The sequence below is a fragment of the Gopherus evgoodei genome, chromosome 1, assembly GCF_007399415.2.
Source record: "Gopherus evgoodei ecotype Sinaloan lineage chromosome 1, rGopEvg1_v1.p, whole genome shotgun sequence".
Lineage (NCBI taxonomy): Eukaryota > Metazoa > Chordata > Testudines > Testudinidae > Gopherus > Gopherus evgoodei.
In genome coordinates, this window is record NC_044322.1 from 257342785 (window position 1) to 257360882 (window position 18098).

The 18098-nt window shown below is 40.5% G+C and overlaps 1 protein-coding gene across 1 annotated transcript in view; it reads right to left on the minus strand.

The window, feature by feature from the left end:
- The window catches only part of MTPN (myotrophin), a 57739-nt gene that overhangs the window by 14129 nt on the left and 25512 nt on the right, over positions 1 to 18098 (minus strand). Inside the window, exons 2-3 of the mRNA XM_030543807.1 lie at positions 16379 to 16492; positions 15010 to 15093 (exon numbers count right to left, since the gene is read on the minus strand). Of these exons, the coding sequence (XP_030399667.1) occupies positions 15010 to 15093; positions 16379 to 16492 (198 nt within the window). The remainder of the gene's footprint in view (positions 1 to 15009; positions 15094 to 16378; positions 16493 to 18098) is intronic.

An 18098-nucleotide genomic window follows, 5' to 3' on the forward strand; every position in this document is an offset into this window, starting at 1 on the left:
AGAAGCCCAACTTTCCCTCTAAATGGGTATGACAAAGTGATAATTCATTGCGGAAATCCAAGTATGTTGACCCCCAAATTATGCACTGCACCGCAGAATGTCAAAATTTCACACTTCTACTTTAAAACTTCACATCAGTTATACTACTATCCATTGTTTAGGTATTGGACAGTATAAAACCACAATTGCCTTTTGTTAAAATAGGCAAATACAGTTCTATTTTTCTGTAGATACAACTTTTTCGTATCAAAACACTTATTTACAACATTCTTAGGAGCCTGGCATGAACCAGTGGGACTTGTATCTACTACTTTGATTAGTATTTCCTAGCCAGCTATGCTTTGCTAACAGTTTTGATGGGAAATAACCAGTATATTAAAGAAATAAAAGAAGTGATTTTGGTAACCCACCATTTTGGTTTTGTACCAGAGACATTGGCATTCTCCCTCAAACCCTCTTTTACTTTTGTAATGGACAGAAAGGAGTTTGCATACATTTAAATGTCCCCCACCACAACGTCTAATTTTTGCCACTTAAATCTGTTTTCAAACTGCACAACTAGTTGCAAACCGAGGGGCTAGAAACACTAAAGAGTTAGTGGGTTTTGACCCTTAAAGGTTTTAGGGTTAACACAATTCGGAAGGGTTCTCAGCCCTATCTACCAGTAACCTGAAAGAAAATGTTACTTTTGTTCCTCAGGTTCAGCTTGGCAACTTCCTGATGGTTTATCAGTGCTTGTGTTTCAAGTGATATCAGACAGGCCTGAACCATCAGAAAAAGACAACTGACTGAAAACATTTAATGAACCCAATCTGTCAAAATCATGCCTGTAATAGACTGCAGCCAATCACTATGATTAGTGTGACAGCAATGCCTGAGAACACGCAATCACCTGCAATCTCAAAATTTTCAAAATACAGCTCACATTGTTGCAAGTAATAAATCAAACTGAGCAAATCAATTTCTACTTTTTTGAGGAAGAAAAGTCTGAATAGAAACACAGTAGAGTGTTTCCACTGACACGAGTTCTAAAGGGCTAAGACTATGAGAAACAGACACCCCTAACTTTTACAGAAGTATGTGGCTTAGGGAAACCATGTAGAAAGGGAACAGAAACCATGCACTTCAGATGAAGTGTCTCAGTGTCATAAGCCTTACACAAGAGTTTTATCAGATTTATACTGAATCACTCTCAAATCTCACACTAAATATCAATAGGTTCTTTTATATTTTATTTTGCACATTAAATAAATATTAATGCCTTGCCTCTTGTATAGATTACATATTACTTAATTATTGATTAGATTTGACTTTCATATTATATGAAAAGTTCAAATATCTTAACCATAAGGCCATGCTTCCATAACACATGAAAAACATTTTTGCTCTTCTTAAAAGGTAAGTCCAATACTATAGTAAATTTTGTTCTACATTTTCATTCCCCCAGGAACTTCAATGCAACTACATTAGTAGGTCAAAGCCTGAGAGAGAATGCTCTCTCAGAAGCAATGTTAGAAGCACTGTCAGTACCGTTAAAAAATTGACCAGAAGTTACTCCTGAGGGAATTCTGCACCACTGCACATGTGCGGAATTTATGTCCCACGCAAATTTCTTTGTTTTTCTGCATAAAAATGACTTTCTGACAGAGAAGCCACAAGAGTGGTCATGGGACCCTCTCCAGAAGCATGTTTCAGGGGCTCAGGGCAGCTGGCAGAGAGGTAAGTCAGAGAGTGGGTCAGACTCAGACCCAGATTTCTCCCCCAGCTGAAGGAAGCTCTGCAAACTCCCACTCCACCCTGCTTCCTGCACCCATTGCCCCTCAGCTGCAGTGGGAAGGATCCCAGCACAGGGAGCTGCTCCCCCATTCAGCCAACCCCCATCCATCCAGACCCTCTCAGACCCAGACCCTCCCACTAAGCCTCACCAACCTGCACTCAGACACCCCCCACAATAAGCCCCACTCCCCCTGCACCACCCGCAGCCAGATCCCCACACCACTGCATCTGGACCCCCCCACACTCAAATACCCCTGCTGAGCTCTATCCCCCCTACAACCAGACCCCCCCTGCTGAGCCTTAGCCACTTTCACCTGAAGCCCCCTCAGAGTCCCATTACCCGTTGCCCCCAGACTCCCCTCTCCTGCCCCCAACAAGCCCCTGGGCATCTAGGATCCCCTTGCACAGAGAACCCTCTCAACCCACACCTAGATCCCACAACACTAAGCCCCTCCAAACTTGGATCCTACCTTTCTGAGCCTACCTGCCCACACCTGGTGCATCTGGCATAAAGGGGAGGGCCCTGGGGTGTTTCTAGGGTAGGCCCAGTCCTTGTGCTGTGTCAACGGTGAGGCTGCACCCAACCCTGAGTCCGTGTCCCGGGGAGAAATGAACAGTGGTCTATCTCTGTGCAGCCAGTGGCCTGTGCTCCCCAATGCCATGATGGAGCTTCCATATTTATTTGACAAAAGAAATTTGCAATTTTTTTCAGAATTTTAAAATATTGTGCACATAATTTATTTTTTTTGGCACAGAATGCCCTCAGGAATAAGCAGCAGCAACCATAGCAGCATTAAAAGCGGCATACTTGACTAGTTTCAGGCTACATCTTTTTGCTCCCAGAAAATTCTACTTATACTCCACTTGAAATTCCACTGAGCATTTCAAGTCCATAAAGATATAAGTTCACCAAAATTTCAAGTGTGTAGTTTACTGATGGTTATTCTCCAAGGCCAATCAAATGCTGCAAAATTGCTTTTCCATTCTTACCAGGGCCAACACACAATTCCAGAGATGGCTTAAACTTTATGCATATGAACAGATTCTAATAAGAAACAATGTAGAGTTAAGGATGTATGCACTCAATACTCTATTCTCTTTGTATCTTTCCTGAATATTGGAATTCAACACCCAATGCTTAAACGTTAGAAACCAAGAAATGCAAAGTTAAGACACCATTTTCCCCACACCAACTGGCAACCTGAACTCTGTTTATAAAGTTTCTTGGTGAATTTTACAGATGATCAGAAGACAATTCCACACCTGTCCAGGCCCTGGAAGTAACTCCCCTCCTGAAAGTAGGGTGTGTCTGAGGAGCCTGTCAGACGGGTAATTCCACTACTGGTAATCTTCAAATAGGTCATAGTCAGAGGAATCAGAGAAGCCAGATTTGGCACTTCAGCTCCTGTTACAGTTTTAAGTAAACTGGAAGAGGAGTAGAAGGTGAGGACTTCCTGTTAACTGCCTCAGAAACAGCTATTATTGTGACTCAGGAAGCATGCCAAGTCTAGTGAATCACAGCTGATTAGCTAGTTGGAGCTGCTGCAAATGCAGCCAGAATTGCCTGAAATCAGCTCTGCCTCCCTGCCACCTCTCCCTTCCCATAACACATCAGGGACCAGGAGTGCTGGTAGGGAAAGAGTTTTCAGTTCTGTTCCTCTTGCAGCAGCTCAGGGTGCGGTTCATCAGCTAAGATTTTTCCTATAAAAAGGAAAATATAAATAATTAAATATGTAATTTAAGGGACAAGACATTTACTCTGCTTGAATTTAAAAAAAAAGAATCCAAAAGGCTCTAGTGATTTTGTAGTGTCTAAATGGATAGAGCCCTTCATAGATATCCATGGATTTGCAGGGCTCTATGGGATTCTGATAAGGGCAATGGACCTTCTGAGGCCCTTCACATCTCAAATTTGATGAGGATGATTGCCTTCTAATCTTGCTTAGAATCTCCACCTCCACCAACAGTTGCAGCAAGAAGGTTACTGAAGACTCAGGGCTAAGAGAGCCAAGTTCCAGGAACACTACAGAAGGGGCCCCTTGACTGCACCTCCAATATTGCTTACCCATCTGTCCCCTCCCCTCTTTCCTCCAACCACTTCCCCCAGTCAGATGAACCAACTCTGGTACATCAAACAGGACTTAACTGAACTACAGAAAGTCTATTCACTTGGGCAGCTGAACTGTTAACTACTCTCCTGTCAAGAGTTTCAAGACCAGAACCCCTTTCTGTACCTATGTACCCTGGTACGTTTGGAGCAGGCAGGGAGTTGTGCCAAAGCTGTGAATGAAGCTACATGTTCAGCTGAGAAGGAACTGCCAGTGATCCATGGGTGAATAACTAGTAGTCCACTGTTCCAAAGGTAACAAATTGACTTTTACAACAGTACCATGTACTACAGAGTCAAATGAAGTCTTCTCTCAATTGTCATTTTTATCTCTAGACTCTTACCAAAAAAGTTTCCAGCTATTAAAAAACATTTAAAATGTGAAAGCAGCAAAGAGTCCTGTGGCACCTTATAAACTAACAGACGTATTGGAGCATGAGCTTTCGTGGTTGAATATCCACTTAGTCAGATGCATGTCATGACACGAAAGATCATGCTCCAATATGTCTGTTAGTCTAGTCTATAAGATGCCACAGAACTCTTTGCTGCTTTTAGAGATCTAGACTAACACGGCTACCCCTCTGATACTTTATTTAAAATGTGCTTTATCTCACAAATGACTGACTGTTTAAATTACTTGGAATTTCCCTCATAAATCCTAACCTAGCTCTTAATTTACACAGCTCTTGGGGCAGATTTTTTTGTGGGGGAGGGGATGGGGGGGTGGAAGGTGAGAGGGATTGGAGGTGGATTTTAGAGAGTGGAAAATTCTGCTTTTAATGGAAACTTAGCCACAATCTTTTCCTGTGGCTCTGCCACCAGCCACTCCATAAAACAGCTTCTTAAGATAACCATGCCTATCTGCAAGTCTTATGACAGTTATAGTATTTTCTGGGATGTAATACTATGGTTTCAGCTGTCAGCACTACCTCCGATTCATTAAATTATTATTATTGTTAGGAAGTCAGTCTCCTCAGCAAGTGATACACAAAACAGTTGTACTATGGGTTATAAAACAAACTAAAAATCTAGTCTGCAGGCTGCAGCTCTACACACTGTCAAGTTTCTTCTGTTGTCTCTCAGGGGACATGTTCTTATATAAGGAATAGGTATTACTTATTGAGTGGTTAACTGTCCAGTTTTTAAAAAAGAGAATCCTATAGAACATTAAGTTAAAACGAATGAAATAAAATTTTAAATAAACTTTCGTTCTTCCTCTCCTTCATGGGCCCAGAAAAAAAAAAATTGTTCAGTAACTGATCACCCATCATATTGAGTTTCAGAGTTTTAAAGTTCAGTCAGGTTCCCAGATGCTTTAGGATTTAGGTCCATCACTGACTTTCACAACTGAAAAACAAAAACATTTAACATTAAAAACTCTTATGTCACTGACTTTACAGACTTTTCTCAGAGCAAGATTTTAGTTTCGTCTTGGGTATTTACTCCTTCATCCTTTGTAGGAGCAATTCAGTAAAATATCTTATTTAATCAAGAGGCTCTTTCGGAAAAAGTTTTTTTTGTTTGTTTGTTTTTTTCTTCCTTTCTCCCCATGACTGAAACCGGACCAGAGTAAAGAACAGTTTAAGTCAGCAATTTGCTCAATTCAATCTGGAATCAGAAACCATGTTACAACCATGTAGCATTAAGCTACAGGAATAGCAAGCAGACTTCTGCCTATGTACAAAGGCGGTATACCAGATTTCTGACAACAGGACCAGTGCTGTCCTTAGAATTTTAGGGAGGGCCAGGAAAATGTTTCTCTTGCAGCAGATGAGAGGCAAAGAAATAGAGCCCCTTATTTAACTGGAAGAGAGGACAAAGCAGAGCCAGCAGTGGGTCTCTAGGTAGGTAAATGTCTGATAGTTAGACATTTTTAATCAGGGTTAGCCATCTTTCAAACTTGGTACGCTATTATATTGCCTTTGCTACCTAGAGTATGTGAGGTGAGCCAAGAGCTACATCATTAGCATTTAGCACAGTGAATGCGGTAAGCTTTTTTAACAATAACTAAAATAAGTGTTTTTTGCAGTAACTAGTATGTTGTCTTGCACCTGTGTTAACCCTACTTACATTCAGCTCATCATAATATTTTGTACATCTAACAATAGGAGCTGATAGTACTGGACAGTTGCTATGTAAATTTCACACACAGCAGTATAACTCAATTCTGATTTACAGCTTCTGTAGATTATTCTTATCTATTTTGTCCCTCCAGAGGTCATACTGAGTTTTTCCAAGATACATGATGGTGTTAAAGAGTACACCATGTCTAATCAGGCAAAGTTTAAACTGCAGATTCTCATATATTACTCTCTAAAGAAATTGTCCATCACATAATATTTTCATTTAAAAAATGCATGAAAGTTTTAAAGGGGTGGGTTGAAAAACAGCAAGAGGTAGAAAATTCAGAGGGAAGAATTAAGTTTCACTTATAATCCTCCATCTTCCCCCTTACGTCCAGGTACTGAACGCAATACAAACAATTATTTGTACCTGTCTTTTTTACTCCAACAAGGCAGGTGAAGGATCAACATTCAGCCTCAAGTCAGTTTCCCTGATTTTTAATCAATTAATGCCAGATGCCTCCAGAAGATGAATTAATGAACAGATGTCCATGTTGCAAGTGTTCAAAAGGGACTAGATCCAAAAACTAAGTCAGCATTCACCTGATTGTAGGATTGAAAAAAGAAACAATCCACCCACAATGATTATTAGTGAGAGAGCCAACGTGAACTGGACAATTTGGAGAAAGCCTATTTAAACAGAGGCCAAATAAAAATTCTAATTAAGACTGTACTGGAAGCAGTCAGCTATGATGTCCAGGAATTTTTACATCTGTGTATGCCACAGACAAGCTCAGATACTTGGCTAAATATTACAGGTAAACTCCAATTAGACGTCAGAGTTATGTATGCACATGTAGGTCGCAGTACAAATTTTACAGAAGTTTCAATTATGAGGGACAAGATAGTTTTGGATAACCCTGTGTCAAGGTTCCTTCCCCACTCTAAACTTTTGGGTACAGATGTGGGGACCTGCATGGACACTTCTAAGCTTAATTACCAACTTAGATCTGGTATCAATGCCACCATCCAGAATTTTCAGTGTCTGGATCACTCCCTGTCCCCCCAAAACCTTCCCCTCCCTGGGTAGCCTTGAGAGACTCCTTCACCAATTCCCTGGTGAGTCTAGATCCAATCCCTTGTATCTTAAAACAAGGAGAAATCAATCAGGTATAAAGAAAAAGGCTTTTAATTAAAGAAAAGAAAGCTAAAAGCAAACCCTTTGGGAGAGATTAGCATACCAGCTACTCTCACAGACAACAGATTCAAAACACAGAGGATGTTCCCCTGGGCACAATTTAGTTACACAAAGAAAATACCCAATTTGATTCTACCTTTAATTGCATAAGACAGGTTACAAAGAAATAAACAAACCTATTTTTTTCCTTTCTAAAACTTACTACTCTGATAAGAGGCTGGTTCCTTGATCTCTCTCACTGGGGTTGAAACTGAAACTCTAAACAAAGGAAAAACTTCCCTCCTTCCTTTTGAAACATCTTGTTTCCTCATTGGTCCCTCTGGTCAGGTGTTAGTGAGGCTAGGTGAACTTTTTAACCCTTTACAGGTAAAAGAGGCATTAACCCTTAACCATCTGTTTATGACATCCTGCATTTAATACAATTGGGATTTTACCTGTATACACCAACTACAAACTTTGCAAGGCTCAAGGCTTCTTTTGATGTCTCCCAATGTTGCGACACTATAGTTTTATTAACAGTGAAGTATTAAAAACCAAATGGTCCAAAATTTTTTGTCCTGCAATTTCAAGAGGCTGTCAACATTTCTGCAGTTACAATCTCATCTTGATGGATCACAGCTTGAAAGCTTCTTGCTTCAATGGACCTTAACTTCTTTATACATTTAGTAGCCTATGTGAATAAGATGTGCCTAAATGCTTTTCCTGCTTCTAAATAGAGTAATCTTTAAAACTGTGTTTTTATGCTCTGTGTAAGAGTTAAATCCTGCATGAGTTAAATCATTCTCCTCCAGAATTTTAAAAGCTTTCGATTACTGTAGGTCACCTTGACTAAGCTTAAACTTTCTTCTTTATAACTGCACTTTCATACTAGCATACATTTTGCACTCACTCTTTGACAGTTCTTGGTGCACAAAATGTACTCTAACCAAGGTCTTCTCAGAATCTTAGATAAAAAGTAATGTATTGACACAGAAAAATCTCAGGTTTTAAATAAAATTTTTAGTATCCACATACTGCAGCAAGTGGTAGGAAATTAATTGGTACGGGGGCATTTATGGTTCACATGCTTCAGCACCTTTTCACTTACAAGATACTTCTTAGTTATTATTCACTTGGATTCCTTATTCTGCTTTAATTACCATAATTCAGTTACAGGTATGAAAGTGATCTATATTCTTCTTGCTTCACTAAACTGTTAAGTCCCTTTACTTATATAAACTATCCACTTAGACACATTATTAAATGCAAAAATATTAAAGTTATGCAATGTTAAGGTAGCACAGCTCAGAGCATAGAAGCCATTAAGTGCGTAAGTGAACATTTTTGAATGTCCACATCTTGAATAAAATAAACATTATTTAACAAGGTAGTTAAGTTCTGATCCTTTCCCCTCCAATTTTGTATTTGACAACAGGGCTGACATTGAATGTGTGTGGAGAAAGGGATAGGGCATATCAAGTTCTAGGAATTGAATCAACTGGGTTTCAAAAAAATCAAGCAACAGAAGAGATTTTTCAATCTGAATAGGCAACAGTAACTGAAATGTAGCATGCTGAGACAGTGAAGGGTGCAGTTAAAATACTACCTTTCGTAGCAGTAGATTTACTAAATTTATGGAGAACTGGTCCAGAAGGCAAATCTGTCACTGTTGTTTACCAGTCCTGTTACAAGTTTACTGGTCTTCCAGCTGACATGTATACTATTCTGGAAGAATCATCACCCATTAGGGTTATCTGGGACAGTATCAATTCTACCCCCTGAGTCTTGAAAGGTCTTCACTTTTTTTCCCTTTTGTAAAGTAGTATTAAATAGGAGGTCGAAAATCCTATTTTGTGATAACATATTCAGTATTAGAAATTACATAGAAGAAAAAGATAGAAACACTGAGTACTGCTGCTGTTTCCTCCCAGTCTTGATGCAGGAAAGCAGTGCTGCCCAGAGGATTCAGGGGGTTTGGGGCAAAGCAATTTTGGGGGCCCCTTCCATTAAAAAATGTTGCAATACTATAGAATATTATATTCTCGTGGGGACCCTCATGGGGCCCAGGAAAATTGCCCCACTTGCCCCCCCCCGCCCCCTCTGGGCAGCCTTTCATGAAAGTCTGTACTTGAGCAACTAGGAAATAAATCTTTCAGCTGGGATCTAACTGCCTTCAGCTCACCCAAGGAAAAGGAATCAATTACATAGGTTTGCCAGACATTTCATTTTTTGTGAAAATGTTCTCCTATGTTCAAGCTGACAGCTGAAAAAGAGGCCCTTCAACTCAAAAGCTAACCTTATTTCTATTTCCCACAGAACAACAACAGGTTCTGAATGCTACCTATTGGCCACTTTTATCAAATGTTCTGTCAAAGCTATGAATACAGGGTAGAATGGATTTCCTCCCATTGTAAAAAAAAAAAACAAAAAACAAAAAACAAAAAAAAAACACCACACGCACACTCTAAATCTATGTCTTTACTATATTTGGAATTATGAAGCTCTTTTACTTTCTCTCTGCAACATTACTTCACTATACTTGCAGAGGCAGTTAAATACAACTCCAGCTCAGAATCCTGAACGGTTTGATGGTAGGGACACAGGGGAATCAATATCAAAGGATCTCTTTTGCAGGAGGAAATATTACACAACCAAAATACAAGTTGATTTTGTACTGAACGTGACAGTCTTGTTTAGCCACATACAAAAGTATAAAGATAAGCACACAGTCCTCTGTGGGCTCTGATGTGAAGTCTTTTAAAAGTGTTTCAAAATAAACTTAAAGCACACAGTGTCAGATCCAGCCATCACTAAGCTGGAAACTCTGCTTTGCATACTCTAAACCCCATTATGAAGGAGTCTCTCCCATTTCACAACTCCTATATATTCTTTATTCTCTGCCTCATCTATATATAGCCTGTTAAATGGCCTTCCATCCTCCAGTCATTTTTCAAAATATTAATTATTTAGCTTTAAGTTAGTCACATGCAGACTTTACTACATTAAGATCGTTTCACAGTTTAAGTAACTACACTTCAAGATCATGTGCAATTCAGACCATTGAATAGACAAAGCATGGCAATGTCACTTGGATGAGGGTCCTAAGGTGTTTAATACATTGAACAGGTCTGTCTTATCACGGAGAACACCGCCTCAGACATGTAACTGATCTGGTCAGAAAATTCAACTATAGTTGAGTCCCAGTAAATGCAACATTTGAATCGATTGGTATTGGCTAATTGAGGGAAGTGGGAACGGTGGCAACACTAAATTCTGCCTGAGGAACCAGAAAACTGGTGCTACTTTCCCTGAATTACTCAGTTGCCTTGGGCTTGTTTATTAGAATGTAAGCATTTCAAACAAACAGCCGGAAAAATCTGAGGCGTATTCTGTGTATTGGAAAGCACACTATTTAAGTCATGAGCTAACGCTGGCTGATGAAAACCAGTGTCTGCATTGTGTTTGGCAAAACACAGCACAGTAAGCTTTGACGAATGAGTTTCATGGTAAACTTGCTGTTTACACAAAGGTGGTATTGCAGATTTGTAATTAATCTGGAGGTACACATACAAGGTTGTAACAGCATTATGGTTATATCCAGCTTTCAGGTGATCTGTCACTGTGTAAGAACTGGTTGACATCTGCCTTCAGGACTCTAAGCATATAGTCAGAACTCTATCATACACCAGGTGGACAGTGATATATTTATGAAAAAGCCTGATTCGGACAACAGCAAGGGTCAATGTTTAACTTGGATAAAATGCCCCTGAAACTTTTGGCTAATTAAGGAAAATCTCACAGCCTATCCAGAATCCTAGTAATGCAGGGCTGGAAGGGACCTCAAGAAGTCATCATGATTCCTACCTCAGCTCAGGCTGGATAAGTAAATCTAGACCATCCCTGACAGGTTTTTGTCCAACCTGTTCTTAAAAATCCCCATTGATGTGGCTTCCACAACCTACTTTGGAAGTCTATTTCAGAGACCAACTACCCTTTAGTCAGAAAGTTTTCCTAATATCTAACCTTGCTGAAGATAAAGCTGAGTACTTCTTGTCCTATCTTTAGAGGACATGGAGGTCAACCAATCCTCTTTATAACAGTCTTTAACATATTTGAAGACTTATCAGATTCCCCCCTCATTCTCCTCTTCTCAAAAAGGAAGATCCCCAGCTTTTAATTTTCTCTCATAGGTCAAGTTTTTGAAATTTTATTATTTTTGTTGCTCTCCTCTAGACTGGACACAATACTCCAGCTGAGGTCTCACCTGTGCCAAGTAGAGTGGGACAAGTACTTTCCGCATCTCATATACAACATTCCTGTCAATACACTTCAGAATAATATGAGCCTTTTTCACAGCTGCATCATACTGACGGCTCAAACTGCAAATGACTATAAACCACGAGATCCTTTTTAGCAGTACTGCCCCCTAGCTAGTTAGTCCCCATTTTGCAGTTGGGTATTTGATTTTTCCTTCCTAAGTATAGTACTTTGCACTTGTTTTTAATGAATTTCATCTTGTTGAATTCAAACTAATCCTCCAATTTGTCACAGCTGTTTTGAATTCTAATCCTGTCCTCTGAAGTGCTTGCAACCCCTCCCAGATTTGTGTCTTCTGAAGATTTTAAGGATACTCTCCACTCTGTCATCCAAGTCTAATGAAAATATTGAATAGTAGCAGACCCAGGACTGAACCCTGCAGACGCCCAATAGAGATGCTCTCCCAGTTTGACAGCGAACCACTGATAACTACTCTGAGTACCATCTTTCGACCTGCTGTACACTCATCTTATAAAAATCGACAAAGAGTCCTGTCGCACCTTATAGACTAAAAGAAGTACCGGGTATTCTGATGAAGTGAGTATTCACCCACGAAAGCTTATGCTCCAATACTTGTTAGTCTATAAGGTCTGCCACAGGACTCTGTCACTTTTTACAGATCCAGACTAACACAGCTAACCTTCTGATACCCAATTTATAGTAATTTCAGCTAGACTGCATTTCCCTATGTTGTATATGAGAAGTGCTATAGTACTTCACATCAGAACAGTTTAAAAAGGAAATTAACTTGGCAGAACTACTGTGATTAAAAACCAAAGACATGTAGTCTTAATATTCATGTACTCTTTTAGAATTCATATTGCATGAGCTGTGATCATACTAAATTTTTTCATTTCCAGTAGTTACTTTACCTTTTCTTGGAAATAAAGCAGTTGGTAATCTAAATTAGAAGCAATATATATTCCAAGCAGAATCCTTTAACACTTGTTTTTAATTAGTTTCTGAATAACCCATTAAGAGTTTTACTGCCTGGGCCAGGAAAGTCCTAACTATAATAGTTTTACCTATATACACTCTCATGGAGAATTTACAATGTTAAACTGAAATTTACTTCTGAGGGCATTCTGCACCAAAAAATTACAAATTCCGCAAGCTTTAATTGTCAATGAATAAATGCATAGGCTCCAGCATGGCAGTGGGGAGCAGAGGCCACTGGTTGTACAAAGCCTCCCCACCCCCACAGCACGGACTCAGTGGTGAGACTGCACCCAACCCTGACACAGCACAAGGCCTGGCTTACCTCAGGAACACCCTGGGGCCTTGTTCCTCTATGCCAGGTGCACCAGGTGTGGGGCAGGCAGGATCCAGGTGTGCAGAGGCTCAGTGGGAGGGATCCAGGTGTGGGGTGAGAGGATTCTGTGTGGGATAATCTGGGTGCCAGCAGCTCTGTGGAGGGAGGTCTAGGTGTGGGGGGGAATGTGGATGCACAGAGGCTTGGGGGGACGGGGAGTTCCAGGTGTAGGGGCAACAGGACTCTACTGGGGCTTCCAGGTGAAAGAGGTTGGGTATCAGCAGAGGGGATGCTTGGCTTGTTGGGAGTCAGGGTGCAGCTATTTGGGAATGAGTGTTATGAGGATCTGGATATGGGGGCTCAGGGTGCTGCAGGGGCTGAGTCTTGTCAGGATGGGGGTATGAGTGCAGAGAGCTCAGTGGGGGTGGTGGTCTGGGTGCAGGGGTGGGGGTTTGGGTATAGAGGGGCTCTAGATGCAGGGATTGAGATTCAGTAGGGTGAGTTTGGGCACAGAGGGCTGGGGGGTTCTGGATTTACGAGGTGATACTTGGCAGGGGTATCTGGGTATGAGGGGGTCTGGATGCATGGGGGAGCAGCTCCCTGTAAAGTGAGTCCTACCCCCACAGCAGAGGAGCAATGAAGGCAGGGCGCAGGAGAGGATGCTGAGCTTCCCAAAATTGGGGGACGGGGGGGGTTGGGTCTGACATAGCCACTCTTGCAGGGGAAGAGGAAATTCCATCCACCCCTGGCTCCAGCCCAGCAGGGACTAGCAGCTGAACCTGGCTCAGGGTAGGAGCCACTGGATGGGATATCCCTAGCCTTACGGTGATTTACCTCTCTGCTGGCTGTCCTGGGTGCCTGAAATGATGTACCTGCACAGCATGGGAGTGGTGCATAACTGCTCTTGCAGCTTTCCTATGCTTCCCTGTCAGAAGTCATTTTTCTGCAGGAAAGCAAAGAAATCTGAGGGGGACATGAATTCTGTGCATAAGCAGTGGTGCAGATTTCCCCCCAAGAGTAGAAATTTTATAGTGAGATGCTGCAGATAAGCATTAAGCAAAATTGTAAGCCAGGGTATGTGGTGGGATAAAGATTAAAAAAAAGAATATATGCTGCTGTGTGCACAGAAACACAGGAGCTTGGATTCCTGAATGCAAGGTCCATCCAGATTGCCTGTTTGGAAATCTGGGGGGTTTGAATTTGAAGGACTGTCAGTTAGTTCCTGAAGAAGATGGATCACAGAGCGGGTGGGGAGCTGGACTGTGATCAGGAAAGAAAGCACTGCTGGGCTCTTATAAGATTAGGCTTTCCCTAGTGGAGTAAATAGTAGAAGGGTTAGTGAAAGCTATTGTGTTTAATCAAAGTAATTACAAATTTCAGATCCAGAAGTTGAAGGCAGAATTAACTGGTGGGGTTTTGAAGAGATCTGCAGGGCCTTCAAAGTAGAGTTAGGAAAAGCAGGTAAGATCCCCTGATATTTTACAGGCATGTGTCCTGAGAGGAGGCTAAAGGGTAAAAGGTTGAACAAGGTATTCACCAGGAAGGAGGAGATCATAATAGCATTGTATTTTGAGATTTCATTCATTAAGTTAGTATCAGGAATACACTTAAATGCATAAATTAAGATTGCTCTAATAGTTTCTGAAAGTGCATCAGTTCTGTAATAAAGTTACAGAAACTATAGGATGTCAGCAAAGAGACTAAGCCTGAGAGTACATCTACACGTACAAGTCATTCAACTGAGAAAGTTGTACTCCATTTTGACAGTGATCTTAAAGGGTCAGTAAAATCACTTCTCATTATAACTAAATTCTACTGACTAAACAGATTTTCTATTTCTATTGCAACTAATACAGACTGTGGGGCTCTGGGTTCTGGTAACAATGCCCACATAAGAGTAGGGAGATCAAAAGACATTTCACAATTAAAAAAATAGTTAGAGAAGGGAAATTTTTAAACAGGACTTTTCCTCCGTCACCCTTCTAACAACTATGCTGGACTCTGAAGAAGCAACCTAGTGTTACATCTACCAAAATACAGAATGCCAAATGGTAGTCTTACATAAAATGAGCAGACATAAGCACTCCTCTTTTTTACCTGCTCCCTTGGCCCACGTGCAGCAAGTAAGCAGCAGCAGCACCAAATGTTGGTTTCTGCATAATGAAGTGCCAGGCACTGACCTGATGACATGAATGACTATCCTGTTCAGTTATTTTGAACGTACTTGGTCCACTTTATTATTGTTAAAGTCAGAGTACTGATCTTCATCAATGGGCAAGTTATAAGAGTTAGTACTGGGTAAATATTTAAGTCTCACCTTTGACAGAAGCAATTTCACACAAGTGACATGACCCTCATAGACTGCTGATAAGAGTGGTGTGATATGATGTTTATCCGGAGCCTGTAAAGACAGGAACCAAGACAATCATTGAAGCACAAGTTCACACTTGTATTTCAAAAGGTTACACTTCAGCCTTTATGGTATGCACATTGGTTTTTACTACACCGCTATCTCGATATAACGCCACCTGATATAACATGAATTTGGATATAACGTGGTAGAGCAGTGCTCCGGGGGGGGGGTGGGGGGGGTGGAAGCTGCGCACTGCAGTGGATCAAAGGAAGTTCAATATAACATGGTTTCACCTATAACGCGGTAAGATTTTTTGGCTCCCAAGGACAGCGTTATATCGAGGCAGAGGTGTATAATGAAAAGTTAACAAAAAACTAAGCCCATTTTTCAATACACCCACCCTCCTGAACAAAACAAAACAAAAACAAAACAGAAAAAGCCAGGAATTTCAAAGATTTTCCTGTTGCAGACTGATAACTTTCTGGAAAGCTTTCTTGGCCCATATCTCCACAACAGCTTGGCTACAAAACACCAAGTTTGTTTTATTTGCTTTGCTGGAAAGTCCATTTAGTTTAGTTTTGTTTTTTTCTGGGGTGGAAGGGGAATAGTTAAAGCTATATTAATTCCATACTATACAGAATAGCTACAGGTTCAGAGCAAGATTGAATAGAATGAAAAGGAAAGCAGAAGAGAGAACACAAGTGAAAAGGAAGTGTCCACCTCTCCCCAGTGCAAGGAAGCAAAGAAGAGAGATTTGTTTTGTAATGAACCAGTTAAGGACGTAACTTACAACTTTCTAAAGTTTGGGGGGGGGTTAAAGTGTGCAGAATAATTGAAGTGTACTGTTTACAGGTGCTAGCTGTACTCCTCACTAACCTCTGGGTGAATAGGAGAGAAAAGTTTGCCTTAGCTGCCACTCTGTCATAACTTAAGTTTAAACAAGTATCTTCTCACAATATAGCAATGTATAACAACTTCACAATATCTTAAACTCTCAAAAAGGCCAGATGTGCCTGCTGAATCCTGGTTTTCACTGACCAAACTTAATCTGCATTTTTAAGGGAAACTAGGAAACAGAACTTGATTTCTGCAGTGTGTGTAATTTACATGCTACAAAATGAATATGTAAATGTCAGTTTAAGCTTCAAGCCTGATTTGTTCTTAAAACCTTTCACTAAGTGATCTCTCAATTACATGAAATTGATATACTTCATTTGATACATTTGCCTCAGTCTTTCACAATGAGTCTTTCACAAAATGCTCTTTACACATCTAACCCAAACAATTACATGAGGCACACAACATAAGTCTTTCTGCAATTTCCTAAACATACATTAATATCAGCTCCTTTTAATAGCAGAAATTCCAGAATCTCAAGCTGCCCACAATCTGCTGCATAGTGAAGAGGTTTCCTCCCACCTTCCAGTGTCCGGTTGACGTCTTCACCCTTATAAAAAACAAAGTAAAACGTGTTAGATTTCCTTATTTATGCAACATCCTTTAAAATAGAAACAGAAAGTCCAACGTCTCAGATACACTGAACAATTCACCTGCCCCCAACTCTGCAAACATTAAGTTACTACTCAAGAAAAAAAACTCAAGAGACTGGGTCTACTTTTTCAGATGTAGACAACATTCCAGAGATTAAATTGCCTTGCAGTCTATCTATATATGTCAAATATAGCAATTACTTACTTGGGGAGTTAAGTATTGAGTATTTTTAGACATACTTAATCCAATAAATATTTGTTCTCTGAAGAAAGATAGCCTCACATTTTATCTCCCCCATCTCCCTTTGCTCTCCTCCCTCTGTATATATTTTCATGCAGCTCAATTCCCTTTTCCTATAAACCAACTGTGTAGCCTTCTAACCCTACTGCACATGCTGCTTAGCTGCCTCATTCTCTCCTCCTCTGGGCATTCTTCTGTTGGTGGATGGCAGCTACAGTAACAGCCAAGAATGGCTCTTATTTCCACATCCTTTTCCTTTCATATGAGCAGCTGCCATATGAATCACCACCACTAACCAATAGAGACAGCGAGGCTAACTTGTTCTGCTTGCTTCCAGCAGCTTTTACAGGTCTCTTTACAATGAGGAGCCTGGACTCCTTTAGAAGAGAGTCAGCATGATATGATCAGCACCAATCTTTCATTTTCTGTAAACTTAAGGATGTACTGAAAAAGGCCAACCAAATCAGGATTAATCAATGCCCCTCCTTTAACAGGACCAAGGTAAGTATTCACCCGTGAATTCACTAGATAAACACAAAAACTAATTATTGCAATATACCAGCTGTATTTCCCTCAGTCGATATACACCATCCAAAATAAAACCAGGTCATTGTCACCCAGCAACAACTGAAAGCTTTAGACTCTGAACACTGACAGGTACCATGTGTTAAGTGAATCAGTGGGCAAATGAATTTAGCACTTGAGGGAAGATGCTGGTTTTTACAGCCTTGCTGCAAATGTTCTTCAAGTGTTCACAAAAAGATACTTCAAAAGCAGCAGCAATTCAAGGTTCCATCAAAATTCCCTGCCAGTCTCTACTCCCACCATGCAAATCTCATGAAGTTCACAAAAGCATGCCCCAACTTGCTCCGCTTCCAGCAGAAGGCTGCTGGACCTCATCACCACCACCACACTGGCCTGGGAGTTCCAGAGGTCAAGTTAAACATTGCTTTGTCACTACTTTGAAGCTGTATTTAAATTCACGAACTCAAATATTAACTAAAACGTTGGTTCTGTACATTAACTTCCATTCATGGGGAGTCCAGCAAACAAAATTCTCATTCTTGGGCAGTTTTGGTTACAGAGTGGCAAACAAAAGAGTTGTCTGAAACAAACTATTTTTAGAGAGTTATTTCTGAACCCTTTTATCAAATTCCAAGCAAATTTGGCAAGACAAGTTCTACTTCTGTCCCAGTTTGCCCATTTTAAAGCCAACAGAATTTGTAAATTTTAAAAGGCGGCCAAAATTGGGCTTGTAATGGAACCAGTTGCAATCTTACCTATGGACACCTGATGCTGTGCCAAAATTACACCTAGAGTAT